This window comes from Stegastes partitus, unplaced genomic scaffold (genome assembly GCF_000690725.1).
Source record: "Stegastes partitus isolate 25-593 unplaced genomic scaffold, Stegastes_partitus-1.0.2 Scaffold2291, whole genome shotgun sequence".
Lineage (NCBI taxonomy): Eukaryota > Metazoa > Chordata > Actinopteri > Pomacentridae > Stegastes > Stegastes partitus.
Genome location: NW_007580022.1, coordinates 2,361 through 27,402, shown reverse-complemented (window position 1 = coordinate 27,402; position 25,042 = coordinate 2,361). Strand labels below are relative to the sequence as shown.

At 42.7% G+C, this 25,042-nt stretch overlaps 1 protein-coding gene across 1 annotated transcript in view; it reads left to right on the top strand.

The window, feature by feature from the left end:
• Nucleotides 1-17,708: 17,708 nt before the first annotated feature.
• Nucleotides 17,709-25,042, top strand: part of LOC103374581 (plexin-B2-like) — a gene marked incomplete at its 3' end in the record, with an annotated part of 8,992 nt that continues 1,658 nt past the window's right edge. Inside the window, exons 1-4 of the mRNA XM_008304689.1 lie at nt 17,709-18,241; nt 22,248-22,574; nt 22,823-22,961; nt 24,650-24,789. Coding sequence (XP_008302911.1) covers nt 17,711-18,241; nt 22,248-22,574; nt 22,823-22,961; nt 24,650-24,789 — 1,137 coding nt within the window. The remainder of the gene's footprint in view (nt 18,242-22,247; nt 22,575-22,822; nt 22,962-24,649; nt 24,790-25,042) is intronic.

Sequence of the window (25,042 nt, the reverse complement as noted above, 5' to 3'; positions counted from 1 at the left end):
AAAATGTGCCTTAAACTGTCCTGTTTAACTCCAGTCCGACTATTAAAGAAGAGAAGCGTCCATAAAGAGGACTGACTGTAATGAAAAGCTCCTTTATTCTTATCATTTCTTCTTTTTATCCGGCTGCTGGCTTTCTTCCATTTTCTTTTTTTTTTAAAGGAGGTCCACAAGTTCAGCTCCAGGTAGCATTAAAAGGCCTTAAGCAGCCTTAAGTTGCTCACATGTGCGGCTCGGCTGACATTTAGAGGCGTGTTCGGACGCTCACGGACTCGGTAGCGGGTCCGACGTGAGGCGGTCGCTTCAGCCAACAGGTTAAAACAAAAAAAATCCTTATGGTGGAGCTTTAATGAGCTGTTGTGTGCTCCAGCAGCTCCTCCAGCCTGGGAGGGAGCGTTATCTGTGTTTTAATCAGCCCAGGACTCCTTCTCTGGGTCTGTAATAAGGCTTCTTGCTCTAAATCCTTTAATCTGAGCAGGAATGAAGGCTGAATCTTCTGTCTTCTGGCTGCAAAAGAACAATCCTCCTCCTCCTCCTGCTGCTGCTGCTGCTTTCTGTCTTTGCATATTTTTCACAAACCGCTGCAGAAACAGAGGCCGCCTTGTTAGCCGAGCCTCTCCTCTGCTGCTGGTGTCGGTGCACCGAGGTTAGCCGAAGGTCCAGAGGACGCAGGAGTTAGGCAAACTTTAAGTAACACTCAGGCGTTGGCAGCGCTCCACGTGGGCTAATTATTTTCTGACGAGACGGGCGGATTCCTAATAAAGCCTCTTTTTAAAAAAATTTCTTCGCTCTCCGTTTAATTTCCAGACGTGACGACTGGACGGACCTCGCTGTGGGTGGTCGCACCTCCATCCTGCACGCAAACATCTAGCGCGATACTAAAACAGAGTTCCTCCTCCTCCGCTTAATGCGATCAGTTTTATTTTTTTGTGTTTTTTTTTAAAAACTCCTGCAGCCTCCACATAAAAGCCGCCCTTCAGACCGCAGCTGATTACAAGGTGATTTATAATCCAATTCTCCAAACGCCTCCCGGTTTTCTTGAAAAGATTATATCGAGTGATTTTTAATTTCCATGCAGGAAGTCGGGCCATTAATGAGATCTTTTCATCACGCGGCAAATTATCGGCGCGTCGTTGGAATTAGCTGGTAATGTGGCGACTTTGGGGTTTGAATCAGCCACCGGCGGCTTTATTACCAAAAAACAAAAAAAACTGCTCAATCAGCCCCGAAAGTCATCGTCGTCTAAACTCTGGTTTTAAGATGTGCACTCAGGTGGCCTCACGTGAACGCTGAGATAAAAATTAGTCATTTATGGTCGTAATGATGCTCTGTTAAAAGTTAAAAAGCAGTGAAAATCAGGCAGAAAAGGTGAAAAATGATGTGGAAAAAACAGCAGATTNCGTTAAATCTGTGCTCACATGAACTTCACCTCCTGAGCTGATGAACTAAACATGAAACCTGATCGCTGTAGGAGATTAAACAAACCTGATTTCCCCTCGAGAACACAGATTTCTTCAACTTTCATTGCTGCATTTTTAAAATCATCACACGTGCATCAGAGCAAACATCCGTCAGTCAGAATGAAGCATCATTAAATGTAAAACTAAAGCTGAGAACCTCGTTCACTGAGCGTCCACACGGTGAGATGATATCACTGTTAGCAACGTGACACCGTCCTGATCCTGAAACCTGAACCCTGAGCCGCCCAGAAACCCGACACGTCCGGTTTCTGGTCAGAACAGATGAACTGAAGGATTTCTGTCAAGGTGTCGGGAAGCAGACGACTTTATGACCGTTTGAACAGACTGGAGCCGATCTGGAGACTCAGCAGCACAAAGACGAACTCAGAGGCATGAAACAGAAGCTTCAGGTGTTTATTATAACACTGCTGCTTAATTAATCTGTTAACGAGTTTAATGAGCTCAGAGCAAACAGTCCTGAACCAAACCGTTGGACTGTTTTCCAACTCGTTTGACTAAATCACTCAAATATTGCAGCCTGTGGAGGTGAGCTGGTGTGCTGGAGCTGCAGCGAGAAGTCATTTTAAAGCAAGGAGAGATTATTTTAGTGGGAAAAATATCAGTTATAAAAGCAGGAAGAACAAATAACCACATTTTATAAACATAAAACTGCAAAAAAATCCCCCCAAAAAGTTCAATTTGATGCATTTAAACGACATAAATCATAGAAAAAGTAAAAACAAAAGTGGAATTTCTTTCTTGTTTATTCTACAAAACTGAAGAAAATGTAGAATCAACATGTACAACATTTTTTCTAAGACTATAGAATAAAATAAAATAAAATGCGACTACAGATATTTTACTACTTGTCTTTTTTATAAACACAGCCTGCAGTTCAGTCAAAAAATAAATAAATCTCTGAATTGTTGTCAAGTGACTGTTGGTCATAAATGAGTCACTCATGGCTTCACAGTTGCACAAAGAACATCAGAATATTTAGTTTTTTGCAGAATCTGAATAAAGTAAACAGTTTAGTTTTGGTGATTTTTTTTTTTTTTACAAGACATGTAGAGTGCAGTGGTTTGGATGAATTGTCACTTATCTTAGATTTGGTTCAAATTACTGACAGAAAACTTGATTGTGTTTCTGGTTTTAGTTGTTTTTAGCGCTGATCAATTCTGTAATTTTGTCATTTTTCCCCCAAAATATAACAGATGCTTCAAACATGGCAACAGGTTTCAGGGTTCAGGAGGTTGAATCTCAGAGGATTTTACCGATTTATTCGATTCTTCCTGGAAACAACTCGAGGTTTCTCCGTGACATTTTTTCTTGTGACCGCCTGTCGTGTTTACTGTTGTGTGTTTACAGACGATGAGTGTTGTTGTTGTTGTTGTTGTTGTTGTGCGTGGCTCTGATTGTTTGCTCGGAGCTGTTTGAACACTGAACGCTTTCACTGCTGTTCTCGTGTCCTCGGGCCTGAAAGCTGCTGCTGTCGCCGGCTGATACAGAAACACTGATGCTGCTGCTCAGCACGCAGTANTTTAAAAATGCACCATTTCTCAATCCTCGTATCCACGTATGCAGATGACACACGACTTTTTCTTTCAAATAATAGTGAATAAAAGTACCTTAGGGAGAATATTTTTTTGCTGATTTAAACTGTTTAAAATCGCGTAACTTAAAGGTCGAATGTAAATTAACACGTAGTTCATTTTTCTGTAATTTACCAAAACACGAGAAACACTAATTAACATGTAGAGGAACTTTTCAGATGCCCAAAGGTGAGCCGTGGTGCATTTACGTAATGGATCCAGTAGGTTTCGTTTTCCTTTTAAGTCTCTTTAATTTGCTTACATGCCTTCCTCCTGTCTGCTCTGTGCACCGCCTGGAGTTCAACCGAATGTTTGCTGAGTTTTTGTCACATGATTGTTGGTCGCTGCTGAGTTTTGCTCAAGTTTTTACCAGAAGTCTAAGCTTAGAAAGTAGGATTAGTTCAGGGTCCACTGGAAAATTGAAAATCCAAATGGTTTTTACAGTTTCTGGCTGATAAACGATGTTGGTTTGGTTTTAAAAGGAAAAAAACAAAACAAAAGATAACATGCTTACACACTGTGTTTTGGGTTTCCGGGGTTTAAGCCAAGCCCTGATGTTTTACTAAAACCAACAATGATGTTTTTCTGATAAAATCAAATCAAACGGAGGTGAAAATGCCTTCAGAATGATTTGATAATTAGCTGTGTGCTCGTCAAACTGGAGGACTTGGACTTGGTTACACTATTTATTCAGCTTTTAGACGGTTATCATGACTAATCAGGTTTCAGGTTTTACACACAGATCCTGGTTGGTTGTGATTGTACCTGCACTGGTCGGTGATTTAAATCCCATCCAGAGCTCATATTTGTGTGACTTTTTGTCTTTTCCCACCGCCACAGTAATTATTTCGGCCGATTACCTTTTGTTTTGCTGCTGGTGTGAAAAGCTGCTGCTCTTTTGTGTGAAAACAAACGAGGTTTTCATTCATCTGATTGGTGGAAACGTGCTAAAATTAACATACAGGCCCAGCTTTTTTTTTTGTGAGCCTGTAAAAGATGACGTGTTCCTGTAATTAGTCGGGCCGTGTTTCTTTATGTAATTAGCGTTCGGGGAGTTTCTCGTCTTTCTGGCTCGCGTTTGTTTCCCGCGTTGACAAATTGGCAGTTTGTTTTATTGCATTTGAATTGAAAGTTTCTGTATTTGCCCAAATATAACGAGCGTTTGTTTGTCAGAGTTCCCTCCGAGGACAGAGGCAGAATTAATGAGGGTTAATTAGTTCTTCAAACCTGCCCTCGTTTAGCGAATTAAAGCAGCTTCTGCCTGCAGGTAGCTCCGAACGAGAAGTTTTAGGAACGAAGCTACGTGAGAGGAAGTCTGTTGTTGAGGTTTGGGTCGATTTATTCCCGTTAAAAAACCAACAAGGACATGTTTTGATCCTGAACTCTTTGACCGCAGCGAGGGAGCAGAACCCCTGCCGGCTTCCTGATCCGACGAGCATCCTTCTCGGGTTAAATGTGCCTTCAAGGAGCCGCCGGAGATCTCCAGCCGCCACATCTTAAGGACTCGGAGACGAGTCGCTGAGGGCTGTCAGGACGCCGAGCTGCGAACCAACATCCTGTAATTGCAAACTCCGGCTGTGCAGAGCGGCTTGTTGGGTTTTTTTTGGATAATTGAGGTGCGTTGTGGAGGAAACTCACCGGTGGCGGGTTAATGGGAGAGAAAGCGGCTGCTAATCGCTCACTCCGACGCCGAGGACACAGCCGCCAAATTACATTTGCATAACACAGAATTAATCTGAGCGTGAGTTTGTCGCCATGAAATGGGATCACGTCGGGTTTTTTTCTTCTCTTCTGCAGAAAGCCGTCGATGCGTTCGTGTAAAGTCGTATTTGTTTTAGGAGATTGATTCCGTGGGTTTAACTTTTTCACTCTGGTGGAAGTAACTTTGCAGCGACTTGAAACTTTGGGTTGATGATCCATCACGGCCACGTCGGCTTCTTGTTGTGTATCGTAGTGAAAGATTCTCTAAACCTCCACGATGCACGACGAAGCGCATCGAATACACAAAACATCAAATAAACTACATGCAGGAGACGAAGTAAGTTTTAAAAATAGAAGTCTGAGAAGTCCCAGTGTCCCTGAAGGCGCCATCACGAAGACTTTAAGTAGCTTAATTGGCTCCTTTTTAAAAAAAAAACAAGAACCAAAACACACATTTCCATCCATTACAAATGCTAAAAAATGAACCAAATTGCTATTTTACTCAGTAAAATGTCAGAAAAAGTCAAACAGTACCACTTTTTACAGCGTCCCAGAGGACTTGTTGGCATCCAGATTGTTTACTTCTTCGAAAAAAAGTCTGAAAACTCAAGAATATTTAGTGTTTTGTTTAGTTGGAGTTGGAAAAAAGTCCTTAATTCATAACTGATCATCACATTTGTGGATTTATTTTCTGGAAATGTTCCCCACATGTTAGAAAGATTCATTTTTCGTTTTTCACAACGTCTATGTGACACTTTTACGACGTTTTACACTAAAGGCAACTACATGACTATAAGTGCCGTTACCTTCTTGTAACCCTCAGCTGCTGTCGATATTGATAACCGCCGTTTAATGAGCCGATAGCATCTGAACTTTATTAGCTCTGAACGGCTCCCTAATGGCCTCGCCGCTTTCATAAAACAAACCAGTGAGAGAAGTCGTGGCGAACGCTCTCAGCATCCAGAGGATAAAGTATAACTGCAGCATTATCAGCTGTTCATTTGCAGTAAAGCGGTTAATGGAGACGTGGCGGCGTTTCCTGTATTTTACACCCATCACTGGCTCCTTTCACGGCTCCGATAGTGGGCCTTTGTTTGTTTCTGCCGGTCGCGTCGCCGCCCTGCCGAGACGTTGCCGAGTGGAACCGAACGGAGATGAAGCTCTCAGCCTGCTTAATAACTGCCGACCTCTCGGACCTCCTATCATGAGACTAATCCTCCTCTCAGAGGTCCAGTTATTAGAGGCTGTTATTTTGTCATCATGCTGCAGATTAATAAAGAGCGGGGTTAGCGGTGTAATGTGCATCCTCTCAGCTCTACCTAACTCCTCATGACACTGAATAAATTATCTCCGGCTGTGCTGCTTCTTATTCTGGAGCCGGTCTGTCAGTCCTGTCCGTCACTCACGCTTCCTTGGATGTCGGATTCGAGTGTTTCTTTGATTTATTATCCACCGGGTTTGGCTCTTCGTACGGTTTCAGATCAAATGAGCGGCTTCAGAAGAACGAGACGAATTAAAGCAACGCAAAGTGTTGTTGAACCACATAAGTCTACAAAACTGGGAATTACTGTCAGTGACACTGAGAACGTTTAGAATTATAAAGGCTGATTTTGTTCCTGTAAGTGATAAAACTATACTGAGCAACCCCCTGTGAGCTTTAAATTGGGTTTCAGGTCAACGTTTAGCAGTCTGAGCCTTAACTTTACTGTTTTTGCTGCTTTTTTAGCCACGGTAGGCGTCTGTTTTCAGAAAATAACCACTAAAAAGGCTGTATGTATTAGTTTATTAGCCTCAAACAGCAGATAGACACACTTAGAGATGAATTGAAGGAGCATTTAGCAGCTAATAAGCCACATTTTACTTTTAGAAGGTGGAGGAGACCAAAAATGGAGCTAAAACAATGTGAATATTGAGTTAAAATTCATCAGATGGACATAAATGTGCTCTGTGTGGCCTTGACGCTACTTTTGCTAACAATTTCAACTGAATAAGTGATTATTTATTAGTTTTAACTTCACGGTGCTCCAGAGTAAACAAAAAGCAGAGCATTAGCTTCAACACTGATGCAAATTTTGGGTGTTGGACTTAAATCATGAAGTGTGGAACAAATTTTTGGGCTCATTAGGCACCATGGAACATCTTTTTCTGCCATTTCAGGCAGCTGTTTTTATTTTAAAAAGCTCTTAAAAGGCTCTACGTCTTGTCTCCTTAGCATCAAACATTAGATAGACACACTTAGAGATTAACTGGCGGTGCATTTAGCAGTTACTGAGCTACATATTTACTTTTAGAAGGTGGAGGAGACCAAAAATGGAGCGAAAACAGTGTAAATATTGGACTAAAATTCATGAGATGGACATAAACATGCTGTGAGTGGGCTTGGTGCTACTTTTGCCAACAATTTCAACTCAATAGGTGATTAATTATTAGGTTTAACCTGTTTACTTTGCACCTGAGTGAACAAAAAAATCCTCTATATCTTACTTTTTTAGCACCAAACAGCTGAACCAAACAAGCTAGTGGAGCATTTAGCAGCTACATGGCCACATATATACTTTTAGAAGGTGGAAGAGACCAAAAACGGAGCTAAAAGATTCTAACTGTTGCTATGCTACTATGCTAGTTAGCATCTGTAATTTAACAAAACATGATTAATCTGTAAAACAAAAGTAAGTTGGTGAAAAAATAGTGAAAAATCTTGCATGTGTGCTGCTGTTGCTGCTGCACTCTGCAGTGAAATCCATTTTTCCCTCCACTCCAGCCTCTTCACGAACATTCCTGCTTCTCTCCGACTGCGTTGCTGCAGAATAAATTGTGTAGCATCGCTAGCAGAGATCGTGCGTCGTATTCTCACCGGCCTTTTGCTTTTATGCTTACTCGGTCTCAGCCACGCTCTCCGTCAGGCTTCTTCATTACCACCAATAAGAAGTCAATTTCCCACGGGCTCCGCCAATCATAGCACTCATATCCCCTCCAGGCCCGGCCAATCAGCTTCAATGTTCCCGCAGCCCGATGTCATGAATGGCTAATGGTGACCGGCGGTGGGCATGAATTTAAACGAGGCCACGTCTGGGCTTTTCTGACTCGGAGAATCTCACCGTCATAAACAAGAGAAGCCGTCTGCTGCCGTCGCAAAGTCAGGAAGGAAAGTAAAGACGAACTGGAGGAAAGCAACATGTTGTTATGTTCATCCAATCCACACTTAACTTAGGTTGAGATGCTTAAACATACATCTTAACTTTTGGATTTCCAAGCCGGGGTTTCTGGGTGTTGTTTTAATTGTTTTTCTTCACTGTTGGCTCACTTTTCACTGCAACATAAAGTCAGTTCAGCAATTTAAAAAGAATGAGATAAGACGTTTTAATGTCAGGTTTAATGAACCGGGTCGACACGGACCTGCTAAATGTCAGACGTGATCAGGATCAGATTGTTTTAGTTGCTTTTGGTTTGGAAAAAAATTAAAAAATCCGCAGCTTGTCTGGATGTTCGACGTGTTGACAGTAAGAAAGAGAACGCCAGGACTCATGACACGTCCATCATCAGTACCTGCCAGCCTTCATCGCTGACTGACTAAACAGTTCTGGGAGTTTGAAGTCCATCTGTACAGAACATTATTCCTGAAGAAAAGCGCTGCATATTTTTAGCTTCTTCTTTTTCTTTTCTTTTTTTTAAATCCTTGACTCACCAACATCTGCGAAAGATCACAGGAGCTCAGAGCCTGTTGCTTTGGATTTCTGCTCAGATAAGAAGGAATTAGGCTTCACCTCTAAAAGGCAGATCGAAGCTGAGTTATGGTTCGATTTCATGAGAATTATCGGTGTTTTCTGGGATTTTTTCCCGTCGCTTCAACGCGCCGAGGCCCGTTAAGCGCTCGGTGCTACTGAGCCGCTGGAAGACGAGCAGAAATGTTTTATGGAGCAACTTTATAAAGTGTGTTGAGGCAGAAAGCGAGGGAGGGTTTGGCTCTGCATCGTTTGTACAAATCTGCCTGCTGGATTGTTTGTGTAGTCGGTGTTTTATAGCCCCAGTCGAGGTACAAACTTTACGGTGTTTATCTGTGAGCCGGCTAACAATGAGCTCGGCTCGGCCTCGTTTCTTTATTCTCCTCACTCGTCTGCACAAGTCACGAAGCCGAGACGCCATTTTTTCAAATTCCACTTTAAGCGTTTTTACTTTATCCAATCACATCCGCTCGCGTCTTTCCGTCGACTTCGCTGCGTCGCCTCTGAAACCGGCGCCAGGTTTTTGTCCACCTTGAGACAATAACTGATGATTTATGCCGGAGCCGGAGGCGTCGTGTGAAAGAGTCTCGACGGGGAGACTTATCTTGTTGCGCTGAATACATTTCAGATGCAGGAGCTGTTTTACTAACAACAGAAGAAGAAAACACTGTCATCAGCTGCAGTCTTTTCCTCTTTGCTCTGTTACAGGAACCAGCGTCTGGACCGACTCGGTCGTAGCCTGTGGTTGTTCCTGCAAGAGGAAACGCTGCAGTGTTGAATGCACATAGACGTAAAATCCAAATTAAAGCAGGTTTAAATTGGGTTTCTTTATCATTTTCTATGTTTTTTGCCATCTGTGGTGAAATGCAGGAAGTTGTGCAGAGCGCCGGCTTATCTGGAGCGTGCAGGAATATGTGCATCTGAAGGGAAAAGATCTTTACTCCGGATTATTTGTGCCAAATTCAAGGTTTGATGCATTTTGACAAAAGCATCAAACTTGGTCGACTCGTACAGTCTTGGGGGGCCGTGATTATTTTTTAGAAGCAGACTGTCACAAAAATGCATAAAACCTCTGAAGAGCAGGTTCAGCAACTAGAAAACAGTCAGTCGAGTTTCTGGAATGAGATTTCTGAGGTACAGGTTTGTGTTTAAGACAAGAAGGTAGGATTTGATGTTATTCTGCTCTTTCCTGTCACAATGTTGTCAGAGTTCCTAATCTAAAAGGATGTTTTCTACTTTTTTTATTTATCAGAGACAGAAACTATAAACAGAAAACTGATCATATGTGACGACAGTTCTGCCGACACTTCATCAAAATCACTTTATTCCATGTTTCTCATTTAATGAACCCATCAGGAAAAACCAGTTTGCACCAAACAGATTCTGTAAAAAACAAAAAAATAATCGGTTAAGAAGCGAAAACCAGCAGTCGGGTGATGAGAATGTTTCGGCTGAACTGCAGACAGTGTAAGGAGGCCAGTTTAGAGGCAAATTACAGCTTTAAGTAGTAAAATATCTGTAGTTTGTGGAGCCGACATATTTTCCACTGTTGGTAACACCTGTGAGAAATGTTGGACTTGTTGATTCCAGGTTTTTTTCAATATTGTAAAATAAGTAATTAAAGAAGTTCAACTTTTATTTTCATTTTTTAATGGTTTGTGCCGTTCTAACTGTGTCATTTTGCACAAACTGTAGTTTTAAGTCTGTGTCCTTCTAGCCATAGCTGAGCTGTTTCCATCGAGCTGCAGGATTTTATATTCCAGTGAAAAATGAGCCCAAAGTGAGTAAAAAACGAGGCAGAAAACCACCTGGAAGCAGATGGATTTAGCCTGTAAAACCCGTCACAACCGGAATTTTTGTCAAGTGACTGTTGGTCGCAGCTGAATCAGTCGTGGCTTTTTGGTTTTAACTGAGGAGCTCAGAATTTTATTTGACTTTTTTATAGGATCTAGTTGGAGTTAATGGTCTATTTTTGGCAAAATGATAAAAGTAGAAAGTCTCAGTTTTAGGCTTAGAGTTGGTTAAGTTTCCAGATGATATAGAAAGTCACACATGAGTAATTCAACTTCTGTTTTCATGCTTTCTGACTCTGATCAATTCTGAACTTTTTTGCATTTTTTATTGATAACGTGCCTTTCAGTGCTCTACATGTCTAAACATATGAAGCTGCAGGATGTGCACAGTTGTTGTGGAAACCTGGATGAGCGTGTTTGTGTTTTATCAAAGAATAAGAGCAGCAACGTTGAACAACAAAGAAGAGGAATGAACGTTTCTGCTCACGTTCAGAGATCAGATGAAAAACAAACAACTTATGGAAGCTTCAAACGGTGCAGCTTCGCCTTCATCGGGCCGACGGGTCTCCCGGCGTCGCTGCTATCAGGCCGACATAATCGCACAAACAACGGCAGAATGATAAAAACAAGATCTGGTTCGTTGGCGATCGTCAGAACGCCGCCTTCTCTGGGAAATCCATCACGAATCTGAGTCATGCAGGAGGTGGAAACCCCTCTGGGACTTCTGGAAACTCTGCACTCAGAAAGTTCTGCTGTACCTTCAAACAGCGGCTGCACGCATCGCGGAGCTAATTTGCTTTCGTTCTTGACTGTTTTAGCACTTTTTGGGTGAAGAACATGAGACCTAATTATGTCTCCTCTCAAGTTCCTCCAGCGGTCAGCCGGCGTTTGGTGCATCGAGTCCTTCTAGTGGGAAACAGACAAGACTGTTTCCTCTGGAAGCGGCGCTTTCCAGTAAACTTATGCAATGTTTAGTGTGTCCTCAGATTTAACTCAAAGCAGACAGGTTTCCTTTGGACCAAAAACCCACATGTGGACGGACAGACAAGCGGAAGGACGGACAGAACCCTGGTTTCAGAGCTGCTCGCTCTCCGGGGAGCTCATGTGTCAGAAAAACCAGTTTTGTTTGAACCGGCTCCCGCGGGTGACGATGTAAAGACAGACAGAGCGAGGGGGAGAAACAATGTGAATTATAAAGAGAAGCTGGAAAGAGAGGAGCTTAGAAAAGGTTAGACGGAGGGGGGGAGAATCGGCCGGGCTTTATTCCCACTGGCTGCAGCTTCGGCAGACATTCCTGGGTTTAGTTTCACTCGAAACTTTTCAGCAGAGGGGTCAGCGCTCAAGACTTCTACAAAGTATGCACTCAGGATTTTAATGAGTCACACACTGCTGCTCTGCCTCCCGTGGATGTGAGGCCAGATTTCCATCGCTTCATTTGCATTTCATCCCCGTTGTTGGTAATTCCAGTTTTCTATCAAATGCTGCTGCTGCTGCTGCTGGGTGTAATCGCAGACACTCACAGGCGGCTGTAAATGCTATATTTAAGCAGACACTCGACTGAATACATTCATTCCTAAATTCCGTTAACCCAGATATGTCAACCCGTAAATCTGGCCGCCGACAGATGGATGCCGACGAGGTGCAGATGGAAATAAAAACGAGGGGCTGCTGCCTCCATACAGGTGGACTGCATTAAGCTATTAGCATCGCGGCGGCTAATGGTTGCTTTTATCGTCCCGGTGGTTATTGTTGCAGTTAATCACCGTCTTAAAGCGTCATAAATTGGTGACAAATGGCGCGCCGTTGGGAAACCGGGACCGGCTGATGAGAAATGGGTTACTGGAACAAGACATGCGTCGACTGGTAATGAGAACAAGGTATTGACGACCTAGAAGCAGCTGCTAGCAGCAACATCAAGAGGAACAAACTGCTGGAAACTCAAACTCCTGAAAGCGAAGAGGATCCTGAGCCGAGGGGGAAGATTGTCTGTAGAAACCCAACTGGACTTTTCTTTTGGGTTCTTTAAGATGTTCCACCGTCTTAAAGCGTCATAAATTGGTGAACAAGTGGCTCGCTGTTGGGGAACCGGGACCGGCTGATGAGAAATGGGTTACTGGAACAAGACATACATCGACTGGTAATGAGAACAAGGTATTGATGACCTAGAACATCAAGAGGAGCAAACTACTGGAAACTCTTAACAGAATGAAAACACTCCTGAAAACGAAGAGGATCCTGAGCCAAGGGGGAAGATTGTCTGTAGAAACCCAGCTGGACTTCTCTTTCGGGTTCTTGACGATGTTCCACCGTCGTCCGACAAAGTTCACTAGATTCACTCATGGATTAAACCCTTTAATAATGAATCTTATGTTAAGTTTAAAGAGTTTTTAGGGTGAAAAAATGGTGCAGAGGGAAATTTAAGACTTGCTGTAGCCTTTTATTTGACATTTTTATAACAGGATTGGCTGTTTTATGTCTCTGGCTGTAACTTGTACAGTCATGCAGCACTTAATTAATGGTGCCAATGGACATTTCATGTGTGAAAAGAGCCTTTTCCCTTCTAATTTGCAGCTAAATAGACATTAGTGTGACATCCAGTCTATTTTTCCTCTTTCTTTCAGCGTCTTGCATCAGTCAGAACATATTTTAATTGAAGCTGTGCTGTGAATTCAGAAAAGAAACTTCAATAATTTATAAATTAGACAAGATAAGCAATAAAATGGTTCCCATGATGGTGAAATCTGATGCGCTTAGCGAAAGAATTTGCCAAGAATGTAAAAGTCGGAGGGTTGAAGTCGAGCCGATACCGTCGAAGGTCCGACTGTAAGCGATGCTAATTAGCGATCCGGTGGAACCGCTGGGCAGCATCTGGAAAACCAAAGTGTTTGGTTCCTTGGGGTTGCAAAGCTGAAACCTAAAGAAACTGAATCACCAGGAGTGGAGCCGGTGGTTTCATTTGACTCAACGCTGGAAACTTTGCCCAGAAATAGAAAAGACTGATAGTTTATTCTCGACTCTGTGGGTGGTGCTACAGTGCTATCGTGTTCTTAGTTGGTGGAGCGATTATCCGGTTCATACCGACCTGTACCTGGAAAAACATCCCCGTGTTGTGTGCAGGACTGACCCGGTGCTAAAAGCTTCGTAGAGGCTGCTGATCTTCTCAATGATGCTCGTGTTTGTTTACAATAATTGTCCTAATGCCTCCAAATTAATGCCGTAATGACTTAATTATGTTTATATTACAGCCCGCCGGTTCCGCGCAGGCATTTCACCCTCCACAATTAAACATCTAAAAAGTCAAACTGTTGCTCTCGACGGTGGAAGAGCGAGATCAGACAAACGCCTTTCACACCTCTGACACCTGGTTTATTCCTGGGCCGACACCAGTCGGGCTTAAAGCGCCGGCGCCGGAGGATGAAAGAAATAAAACGCCGCCGAGAGAAGAGAAAGGGCCAAGATGGCTGGCGGAGCGCAGAGACAGCTCCTGTGTGGAAACTAAAGATGATTTTCCTTTGATGTAGCAGATGCACACATCCATAACAGGCCCTCGGAGGGAGGAAGGAGGATATACCTGTCGCCTTTATGCCTCCTTCTTTACAGCAGAAATATGAAATTTAATGAGAGGGGAGGCCGCATGACAGGGACACAGAGGCTGAGTTAACATGGAAGTGAAGAGTGCTGACCCGCAACCTCATCTGGAAGTACAACAGCACTCCATAACAAGCACATTTTAGAGGCTCAAGGCGGAAACCGGAGTGAGAAGAAGCTGGTTTATAGTTTGCTGTGTGAGTTAACCCTGAGATGGAAGTTTCTCACCGCCCTGAATTCAGATGTGTTCAAACTGCATCAACAGCTTCCACGTACCAAACAAGAAGTTTACGCACATTATGAAGTACCTCATTAGAAATAGTTCATAAAAATGGTAGAAACTGATAAAAAGCTTTGCACCAAGCTGAGACAGATACAGATTTGAGGTCTAACTTGGGAACCCAGTGGAGCATTTAGCGGCTGAAAGGCTAATTATATTCCCCAGGATGTGGTGGAGACCAAAAACGGAGTTAAAACATTGTCAGTCTTTAGTTTGCGGCTGGTTTCTGATGAAGTCTGTGCCGGTCATACAACCCCCAGGCTGGCATTGTTGGGTTTAAAGATTTTTAATACAATTTCACCGCTGTGTTTCTGGTTGGCGTCCATGTTTGTTTTTTCTCCTAGCAGAAACCTAGTCACAACAGAACAATGGTTCGGTGTGTTGTCGTGATGTCACGACACCAAAATGATGACTTCAGTTTAATATCTGCCTAAATGTCGCGATACGAGGGACGTCCTGATCAAATGTTCTTGCACCTAATACAATCCAAGTTGATTATTATTTATTAACCGCACATACAAAGTCCTATACCAATATGATGACATGTTTCATGTACAGTGAAGTTATTAAAATCAATCCAATGTTTGTGCTTGACACCAACTGGTGCGTCCGAGCTGTTGATTCATGTTCTGTAGGTGTTCAGGAAGCTTGTCTTAAATCTCCTCCAGGTAGTGAAACGTAGCGTTAGAGGGTTGGATGTACTGTGGCTCCACGAGCTCCACATATATGAAAATGTCAGAACATGTGTTGTAGATCAGCTGTAGTACCTGGTTGTTCCACCAGGTGGAGTCACTCGGACTACAAGTAGTTCATGTTGGCAAGCAGAGGGGATTGTGGGGGTTTAGCTAGCAGTGGGCACCATGACAAAGACTTCTGTGGTGGTTAATGAACTCCAACCAAAGCTAATGAGTTTACCGACCTTTACAACAGTTGTGCGAAAACGGATGCANGGCACCATGACAAAGACTTCTGTGGTGGTTAATGAACTCCAACCAAAGCTAATGAGTTTACCGACCTTTACAACAGTTGTGCGAAAACGGATGCAAACAAAAAATCGAACTAAGGTTTGTGCAGATGCCGGTCATTTATCAACTCTCAAACATGTAGAGGTCACTGGTTAGTGGAGCGATACCAGAATTACAGCTTCAATACCATAACTAAATAATAACTTTAAATGTACGTACACTGCTAGAAACAATACCGCAGCAAGGACCTCAAACAACTGAAAGTGTAGAAGTGGAGGCCTCACATGCACGGAGAAGGAGATCAAATTTATTCCAAGTGTTTTGTGAGAAAGAAAATGGAAAACCGAACGAGGTAGAAATTGGAACAGTCCACTAAAACTTCAGTTTAGTGTTTAAATTGATTGAAAGGTTTCCCATCACGCTGCTTTTATGTGCAGGTAATTTCAAAAAGTTGGGTTTTCTAAGTGCAGTGCTGTTTGGTGGAACTGGCTCACAAGGACTCAAAGAATATTCAGATTTCTTAAAAAAAAAAAGCAACCTTTTCACTCTTTGGGAAACTCTTTGGTTGCTGCCCTGCTGTGCCTTTTAAAGTCTGTATATGTTCCCAGCTGTTCCTGTAACAGTTTCTAAAAGTCTGCATTGCGGCCATTAGACTCTTGATATCTGTGGATAGGTAATTTAAGCGAGCAGGTGGTTAGAGAGATAAGTCTTTTCACACTAATAAATCCCTTTGCAATGAAGCGAACTGAAGTGAATTCAATTTGCGGGGAGCAGAAACACAGGGGATGCGCCAGTCAATTGACCACCAATCAGAACTATCTGATACCGGCTGTAAAACCAGCCACTGGCCGCCTGATCGGAGGGGAAATAAATGAACATGATGAGACTTTTAAGGGTTTTGATTTATCGGACGCGAGGCGGAGGCGGTGAAAATTTGATGAGAAACAGTTTAATGATGCAAACGTTTGAGTGGAGAGAATGAATTTGAGGCAATCGGTCAAGAAGAAGCTGCATCTGTGGACGGCGGCGCCGGGCGAAGATTGTTTGTGCGCTTATTACATTGAGTCTTGTTTTACAGCCACAGGCCACAGCTATAATTAAACACACCCATCCAGACTAATGGAAGGAGAAACTCGGTATGTCAGCCAACTAATTGCTACACTCGGTCTCTCTCTTCCTCACGTATGCACTCGCTCTCTGCTTTTGTCTTTGCTAATCTAATCTGGCTCAGCAACTCTCACTTTGAGAGACCGTTACCTCCACCTTACCCTCCTCCTCCTCCTGCTTTTCCTCCAGTAAAGGATGTTCTGGGTTTAATGAGAAGCTCCTCATTATTGCTTCTCTTTGCTCTCAGCGTTCATTCTTTCTCTCCTTGAGTTTCTTCTGCTGCTGCTGGTGCTTCAGCACAATGTCAGAGCGCCGTTAGAAGTCTGCTTTGTTTAGAGGACGAGTGCTGCTCCGGCACTCTGTGAATTCGGGTTCAGTGGGTTTATTGTTAGGTATGTTTGTCGGAGATCGTGTTCGCAGCGGGCTGTGACGAGTCGGGGGGGTTTTTCTGGGATAATTGATTGAGAAAGTAAATCGATTGTCACAAAATAAGCAATGTGACGTCTTTCAACGGTCCAAAACCCAAAGATATTCATTTAACTGTAAGTAAAACGGATTAAAGGAACATTTTTAATCTTTATTTAGCAGTTGTGCTTAAATAAAGTCTGCTCCAGCTGTAGTACCTGGTTGTTCCACCAGGTGGAGCCTCTCAGCAGAGGTTTTCCCTCTGACTATGGGCAGTTCATGTTGGCCAGCAGAGAGCGTTGTGGGGGTTTGGCTTGTAAAGAGGCACCATGACAAAGACTTATGTTACATTTATTGGTTTTCAACAAGTCGGGATTGGCTACTACTTTATCCCAGTTGTTTTGTTTGTTCGAGAAAGTCCATAAAAATAAACGTGACTTCTTCAAACAGTCCAAGCTACTTAAGTCAAGCGGAATAAAGCATTTCTGCTTGATTAAAGCCAGATTTATTTACGGTTTCTATGTTTTGAGATTTAAAGTATTGGAAAAAGTAATTCATCGAAACATGGCTACAGTGTTTTTACAGATTTCCCTGTTTTGTTGAATTAGAGCACTTAAGAACGTGTGCATTTACGTGTGAACTAAAAAAAAACCTGTATTCTCTACACGGATGTCGATTAGCTGTAGTACCTGGTTGTTCCACCAGGTGGCACTTCTTACGGTTTAGTGCTGTAGCAACCAGAGTAGGTGGTAATGTGGACTCGGCTTGCAGTTGCATGGTGTGGGTTTAGCTAGCAACGGGCACCATGACTTCTGTGGCTGTTAACGACCTCCGACGAGAGCTAATGTATTCAAACAGGATTTACTGCTAGCAGCATACGTAACAGAGCCTTATTACTGATTTAAAAAAACAGTTCTGAATTTGCGTCCCTAGCGTCCTTCCGAAAATTGTGCTCTACCTTTCACGACAAATGTGTGGCTTAGGTTTTGAGATTTAACTGGATAAAGAAATTCGGATTAATTGATCTCTTCTCGTGTTATCGGCTGATTGATTCTGGGTGAACAGATGTTTAATCAACCTTCTGTTTTTCTGCAGACATGATGGAGCGGTGGTGGGCGTGGCAGCTTGCCCTGGTTGCCCTGGCGACCGTTTACCTCAGCCCCTCCCACGGTAAGATGGCCGAGTTCACCTCGGACACGCTCATCAACAACGTGGTGGCCGGGCCCGACCTCCGGAGGGGCCAGGGGGGCCGGCTGTACGTCGGCGCCGTCAACGCCCTCTACCAGCTGAACCAGAACCTGGAGGTGGAGTCGCGGACCGAGACGGGCCCCAAGCGGGACAACCGGCAGTGCACGCCGCCCGTCACCGACGCCTGCGAGGAGGCCGTGGACACCGACAACCACAACAAGCTGCTGCTGGTCCACGCCGCCAGGGACGTGCTGGTGGTCTGCGGCAGCGTCTTCAGGGGCATCTGCTCGCTGAGGAACCTGAGCAACGTGGAGCAGCTGCTGTACTTCAGCGACACCAAGGGCGAGAAGTCGTACGTGGCGAGCGCCGAGGAGAGCGTGTCGGTGGTGGGCGTCATGTCGTACTTCACCACCAGGGAGAAGGCCAACTTCACCGTGTTCCTGGTGAGCAGCACAGTCACACACTCAGGCTGCTTCCTGAGGTAAAAAAAAAAAAGAAGAATATAAATGATCTCCACCATCTGCGTTACCGTGTGAACAAACACAATAAAACTGCAATTTGTAGAGAGCCGAGAAATTAAATTGGCAGCCATATGGGGAATGAGCGCTCTTGTCAGTTATCCTGAGATGTTTCTGGCTTTATTCCTGCGCGCGGCGTCGAAAAATCGGCTTTTAAACGATGCTTTATGACGCGACGTCTCCCTCAGAGTTTCCTCTGTCGGTCGTGTGTCATCAAACTTTGGGTGATGCTTCTAATCAGATCAGATCGTTTCACCCCGCAGTGACGAGGCCTGTAGAGGTTCATACAAGTTTTAAATGATCATCTGTGGTGCAAACGCTCCTTTAAAAGGTAAATATCCTGCATGTTCACCTTTGTTTTGAGCTCTTTGGATGCTACAAACAGCTCAGAGCTGCGTTTTCTGGATTCTGTAGTCGACTAAAATCGTTTCAACTCTTCAACCAATCAAGAGAAGCGTGACTCTACACACTACAGATATTTAAATATTGACATTTTTAATTTAATTCTGTGTTTGTTTCCTCTCTGCTCTGAATAAACACACTCCTAGTTGCTTGAGAAACGCAGAATTTTTTCTTTTTAGAGCAAATGGTTTATTTTTGGCACTTTTTTTAAAATGACACAAAGATTTAGATCAAATATGATGTTTTTAAGCTGAGATTTGGTCGTTATAGGTGACAAAAAACGTTAAAAATTAAATGTTTATACAGCTTCAGCTCTGATAAAAGCTGCATTTGTCGATTTTTAAACACAACCTGCCTTTTTAAACCCACCGGGGGAACGTTTGTACGGAAAAACGCTCCTAAAAATCAAACTGTGATACACAGAGATGAGTTTTTATGGGTTTAACCAACAGCTGCAGAGAGAGAGAGAGACTTTAAAAAATTCAGCTCCCAAAGTCAAAATAAATTCTTCTGGGAGTCGTCAGGTTTCCAGGAAGTCGAGTCTCGGACCAGTGGAGTTGAAAATCAAGTCTCATTTTGTGACTCACAGCCTCGAGTCTGCAGCTGAGATCTGATACATGAAGAGAACCAGATAAAAAAAAAACCCAACCGGAGCCTCCGTCTGACCTCCTCAGAACCAGCTGATGTTTTATCTGCAATCACTTCAGGATATTTAATGAAGCAAAGTTCTACCTTCATGCTGTGGATGTTCCAGAGCTCCAGAACCTTAAAGTCCACAGAGGAGGGTCCAGATTGATCACCTTAATGGACTTTTTCCATCATGTCTGAGCCTCAGAACTTCATCAGTGCAGCAGATAGACACATGACATTTAGGAGGAAGAACACGTCTGAGTTCTGGTAGAACCTGACACCAGATCAGTTCTACATCCATCCAGGTGTCTCAGTGTGAACACTGGACCTGCCTTTTATCTTCAAAAAAAACTTGAGTAGTTTTTACCACAAAAAATTGGTAAAATTACCTCAATGACACGACGTCTTCAGAGAGGATGCAAAATTACTGTAAAAAGATTCAAAATCACCACAAAACGGACTGAAATTACCACAAAGACACACAAGATCACCATAAAAAGATGCGAAACCACCACAAACGCTAAACAAATCACCACAAAAAGGTTCAAAATCACCACAAAGTTGTTAAAATTTCCACAATGACACAAAGTCGCCATCAAAAGGGCCAAAATTACCATTAAAAAAAAACTGAAAATCCCCAAAAAAGACATTAAATCTCCACCAAAAGATTCCAAATTACCACAAATTGGGCTGATATAACCACAAAATGCCACCTCAGGCATAACAATATACAAAACTACCACAAAATTGAAAAAAAAAAAAAAGTTTGAAATTACCACAAAAAAAGACAATATCACCGTAGAAAGGGCCAAAATCTCCCCAAGAAGGTTTCACAGTCTGGACACTGGATCTGGGTTTTGCTAACTGTTTTGTAACCAACTTTAATGTCACATCAGTAGGTGGTTGGAAACCTGCATTAGAAAATGATTTCACCACAGAATGAATGGTTTCTTAGATGGTCCTGGAATGTTCTAGAGGTAAAACGGTCCTTCCATTGTCTAGAACTGGTTCTGACCAACTGACATCACACTTTGTAAAGTTTTCTCTGGTGAATGATCAGAAACAGAAACACATCCAGGGTACCGATGATTGTTTCTATGACATTAAACTGTTCACGCTGAGATACATCCCATAATACTGATGCTACCAGCTGGTTATAGAGGAGACTGATGGGAAACGTTTTGGGTCATTTGGATGCGTTTGAGATTGGCTGGATAAACTCTGAATAAATACGTTGGACGTGTTTTTGGTCATTTTGGTTCATTTTTAACTCGTTTAAAACAAGTCATGAATACTTTTGGACAGATTTTGAGTTATTTTGTTCAAGTTTTTCTTATTTTTGCAAACAGTTCCAGGCATTTTGGATATTTTGTAGGTATTTTGGAGAATTTTGGAGTCATTTTAGGAAAGTTTCTTCACTTTTACGGCAATTTTTGGAAAAGTTTAGAGAATTTTACACTATCTTTAGCTCATTTAGGACAGTTTTATTGGTATTTTGGACAAACTGGAACAGAAACACATCCAGAGTACCACTGATTGTCTCTATGACTCTATATCATAGACGTCAAACTCTGATACATCCCATAATATCCATACGTCTCTTTGGTCCAACATCAACACAGTCTATGAATGTTGAATATTTTGTGCTTTACAAACGCTGTGCAGGATCCAGTTTTCTGCCTTTCTGTCCAGCATTAATTCTCTCTCAGTATTTCATCAGAAACTACCTCTGACATGTGCAGTAATGTTATTTTTGGAGTTAGTACTTGTGTATATTTTGGTCTATTTTTATGTTAGCGCTACATTCCTTAAATGTTTGCTCAGTCTTTCCCTCTGTGGGATTAATAAAGGCTCCGCTTATCTCATCTCGTCTCATATTGATGCTCAAAGTTAGAAGAAAATGAACAAAAGCCACATTTAGTCTCTGGTGATGGAAAAGGAGAGAAATATGAATCTACTCTGTGAACTTCAAGGATCTGAAAATACTCACAGCATGAAGGTAAAACTCTGCACGGCTTCGTTAAACAAACTGAAGTTACTGGAGATAAAGAGTCAGCTGATTGTGAGGAGCTTTGGGGGGTTTTCTTCTCAGGTTTGGTTGCACAGATTCCATCAGTTTTACACAAATTCTGTTGATTTTTTGCAAAGATTTTGTCTTTTTTTTTTAAAGATTCTACTGATGTTACACAGATGTTTGCATATATAACAAAACTGATGTATTTGTAGATATTGGAGTCTTTTAAATGCACAAAATATTCATCTGAAGGTGTTTCTAGAAAAAAAATGAACAAAAAAACAGATTTAATGTTCAGATTGTGACACCTGAATGGGACTCAAATGTGTTTTTCAGCCCTAAAATAAAATCTAATGTCTTTTATCTGTATTTAGGAAGTTATGAGGCTGAAAAATGTTCATCAAAAACCCTAATAAAATATTGTTGTCGACGGCAGAATCAGCAAATTTGGGCCGATTCCTGATTTTTAATAGAAATCAAATGTGTTTTTCAGCCTATTTCCTGGACTTATGAAGTTATGAGGCTCAGAAATTCTGATAAAAGTCGTTAAAACTCTACATTTCAACACTAATATGAGCTCTGAAGGTCTGCTGAAGGTCAAACTTTGCATGTTTTAGTTAAATAAAGTTGTTGTGCATAAATAATCAGCTGATTCTAACGAGGTCTCGTTACTGTTTCTTCTGATTCACTGGTAGTTTGTGAAACTGCAAAGACTTCAAGAACCTGAAACTGAAACTATTTGAGGTTTGTGTTTTATCAGGATTGATTAAAGATGCTGATGTTGTTCTAAATAAAGAATCCTGATATGTTTTGATACCAGACTCGTCTCTAGTCGTGATTCTTAGTTATGTTCCCTCCATGACCTCTCTGTCTGCTCCCTCCCAGGTGGGTAAAGGCTACGGCAGCCACGACAGCACCAAGCTCATCTCCACCCGCATCCTGCAGGACTACGGCGACTGGGTGGTGTTCGACAGCATCATCGAGGCCTCGGCGGTGCAGGCCAACCCCTTCGTGCTGCGCTACCTCCACGACTTCCGCTTCGCCTTCAAGGACGGCGGCTTCGTGTACTTCCTGTTCTCGCGGACGCTCGGCGTGCAGGACACCAAGAACTTCACCTTCGTGTCGCGCATGTGCGAGGACGACCAGGGCTACTACTCGTACACCGAGCTGCAGCTCAACTGCAGCGCCGCCAACAAGTACAACAAAGCCCAGGTGGGGATGAGCCGCCGTCGCCGTGGCGCCGACCGTCAGCGCTTTCATAGCCAGAAAACACATTTTACGTCTGGATGAGTTTGTCTTTTTTGAGAACTTGACCCCAGAAAACCTTCACAAATTGGATTTAACATGCTGTTGAACTTGAAATAGCTCCAATTTATGGGGTCTTTGCTTCCGCTGTACCAACCATATTTTTAGCACAGACGTGTGACATTCAGCACTTTTACCTCTTTCTCGTCTTGCAGGCTGCCTACGTGGCGACGCCGGGCGAAGTTCTGGCTCAGAGCATGACCAGCTCGGGCCAGTACGGACGGGTTTCGGCCTCCGACAAGGTTCTGTTTGTCACCTTCACGTCTGATGAGGATCCGTCTACTTCAGCCATGTGTAGGTGTCGCCGGGATGCTGGCAGATGCTCCTGATATCTCGCGTCGGAGGGTTTTTTTTTTCTGTGCTCGCTGGCAGAACGTCCAAGAACTTGTCAAAACACGTCAGTGAAATCTGGCAGAAAGTTTTCCTGCTGCTTGTTCTCAGCTGCCGTTTCCAGCAGCTGAGCAAACAAAGCCTCCTCCAGCAGGTTCTGTTAAGGAGCTTTTTTTTTTCCTCATCGTGATCTTTATCAGCAGAAGGAGTTCAGGATCAAAGCGGCTTCTTCGGCCTTAAACCTCAGCTCTAGCGCTCAGATGAAGCTGAACGTTCCCACAGGTTTTCTCAGCTGGGCGCAAAAATATCAGGACAAATCTGTCGAAATCTGGAAAAACATCACAACTCCTGCCACGGATTTCGTCCAGATATTTGAGTCCAGCTCAGTTTTAACCGTTGGTGGCCAAGAGCAGAGGCTGCGTCTGGATACCAGGACGCTGAGCTTCTTGCACTTGAGTTGGTTTTTATGCACCAATTTGGGAAGCTGTTCATCAGTTTATGTGGAAATTTGAAGTTTTTAGGTTAAATTTGCAGCGTTGTACCTCCAAAAACGCAAATATGACACAGATTCGATCAGTTTTTCACAGGTTCTGTAGATGTTTTGAAAGATTCTGACATTTTTTAAACAGATTTTATTGATATTGCACAGATTCTTCCATAAAAAGGAAAATACTGACTTTAAAAACGCAGATTTCACAGATTCTGTAGATTTTTCAAAGAATTTATTGATTTTTTTATAGATTCTGTTGATGATGCACAGATTTTTGCATGTATCACAGAACAAAAATAGTATTAAATACACAAAATATTCATAACGCACAGGTTTGAATCTGTTATATGACAGAAAACACTAAAATCAGACACTAATAATTCAAAACATAAAGTAGTGAGACTGATAGAAGTTGTTTCTAGAAAAAAATTATCAAAAAACAGATTTAATGTTTAGATTTTGACGCATGTTAAACTGATTTTTTGCCGTTTTTAACGTGTTTTTCAGCCCTAAAAATAAAAAAATAAATCTCATGTCTTTTATCTGCGTTTCAGAAGTTATGAAGCTGAAAAATGTTAATTAAAAACTAAATTCGTCACCAGATCTCTGAGCGCTTTAAGGTCACGTAGCTGTGCAAACATTCCTACGATGAAGGCAGAACTTGATTAAATGAGCCGAAGTTGCTGCAGATAAAGAACCAGCTGATCCTGAGGAGGTCAAGGTGGAAACTTTATTCACATTCGGATGATTTTATGAGTCGAATCCAGAATAAAAAAGATGTTGTCGGCCACTGTGGGACTTAATAAATGAACTTTCTCCCCTCTGGTGCAGCTGCAGCGTCTCAAGGTCGCCTCCATGACTATTTAATTACCATTAGACAGTAAAATGAGAGTCACCGACTACATTTTTGAACAGATAACTATGTGAATAATGAGTGATAATAAAGCAGATACATGTGCATGTGAGCGGACTTGAGGCCCTGAGGAGGCTTTTACAGCGATACGATGAGTCATTTCTATTTATTTGGTACCACTTCACGACTACGGCGATGTTTTATTCCTCCGATGATCCCTGACGCTCGCCGTAAATCAGCCGTGAACTCTGGACGAGGAGGATCTTGTGGGGTTTTTTTTGGGACTCCTCACGGTGTTTGTGTTTGCAGGTATGTTCCCGCTGCGCTCCATCAACAGCCGCCTGGTGGAGATCATCGGCGCCTGCTACAGCCACCACGGCATCATCAGCGAAAAGGCCGCCGTCTACTCGCCGTACTCGTCCAAAGAGGAGCTGTGCAGCGAAAAACCGGTGAGACCATCCGCAGAGATTACAGCAACGCATTTCACACACTTCCATACATCGAGTAAAACGTTTGGTCAAAGGTGTTTCTGAGTTAAACATTCATAGAGAATCGGATCTTTGCAGCGTTTTCTTTGTGTCAATCTGTGGAGCGATGTTTGAAGAGCCTTAACTAGAGACATCCTGACATTTTATACTCTCATTGATACGTACATTTGGTATTTAATGGTACAACCGAACCAGTTAGTTAAAGATATAAGAC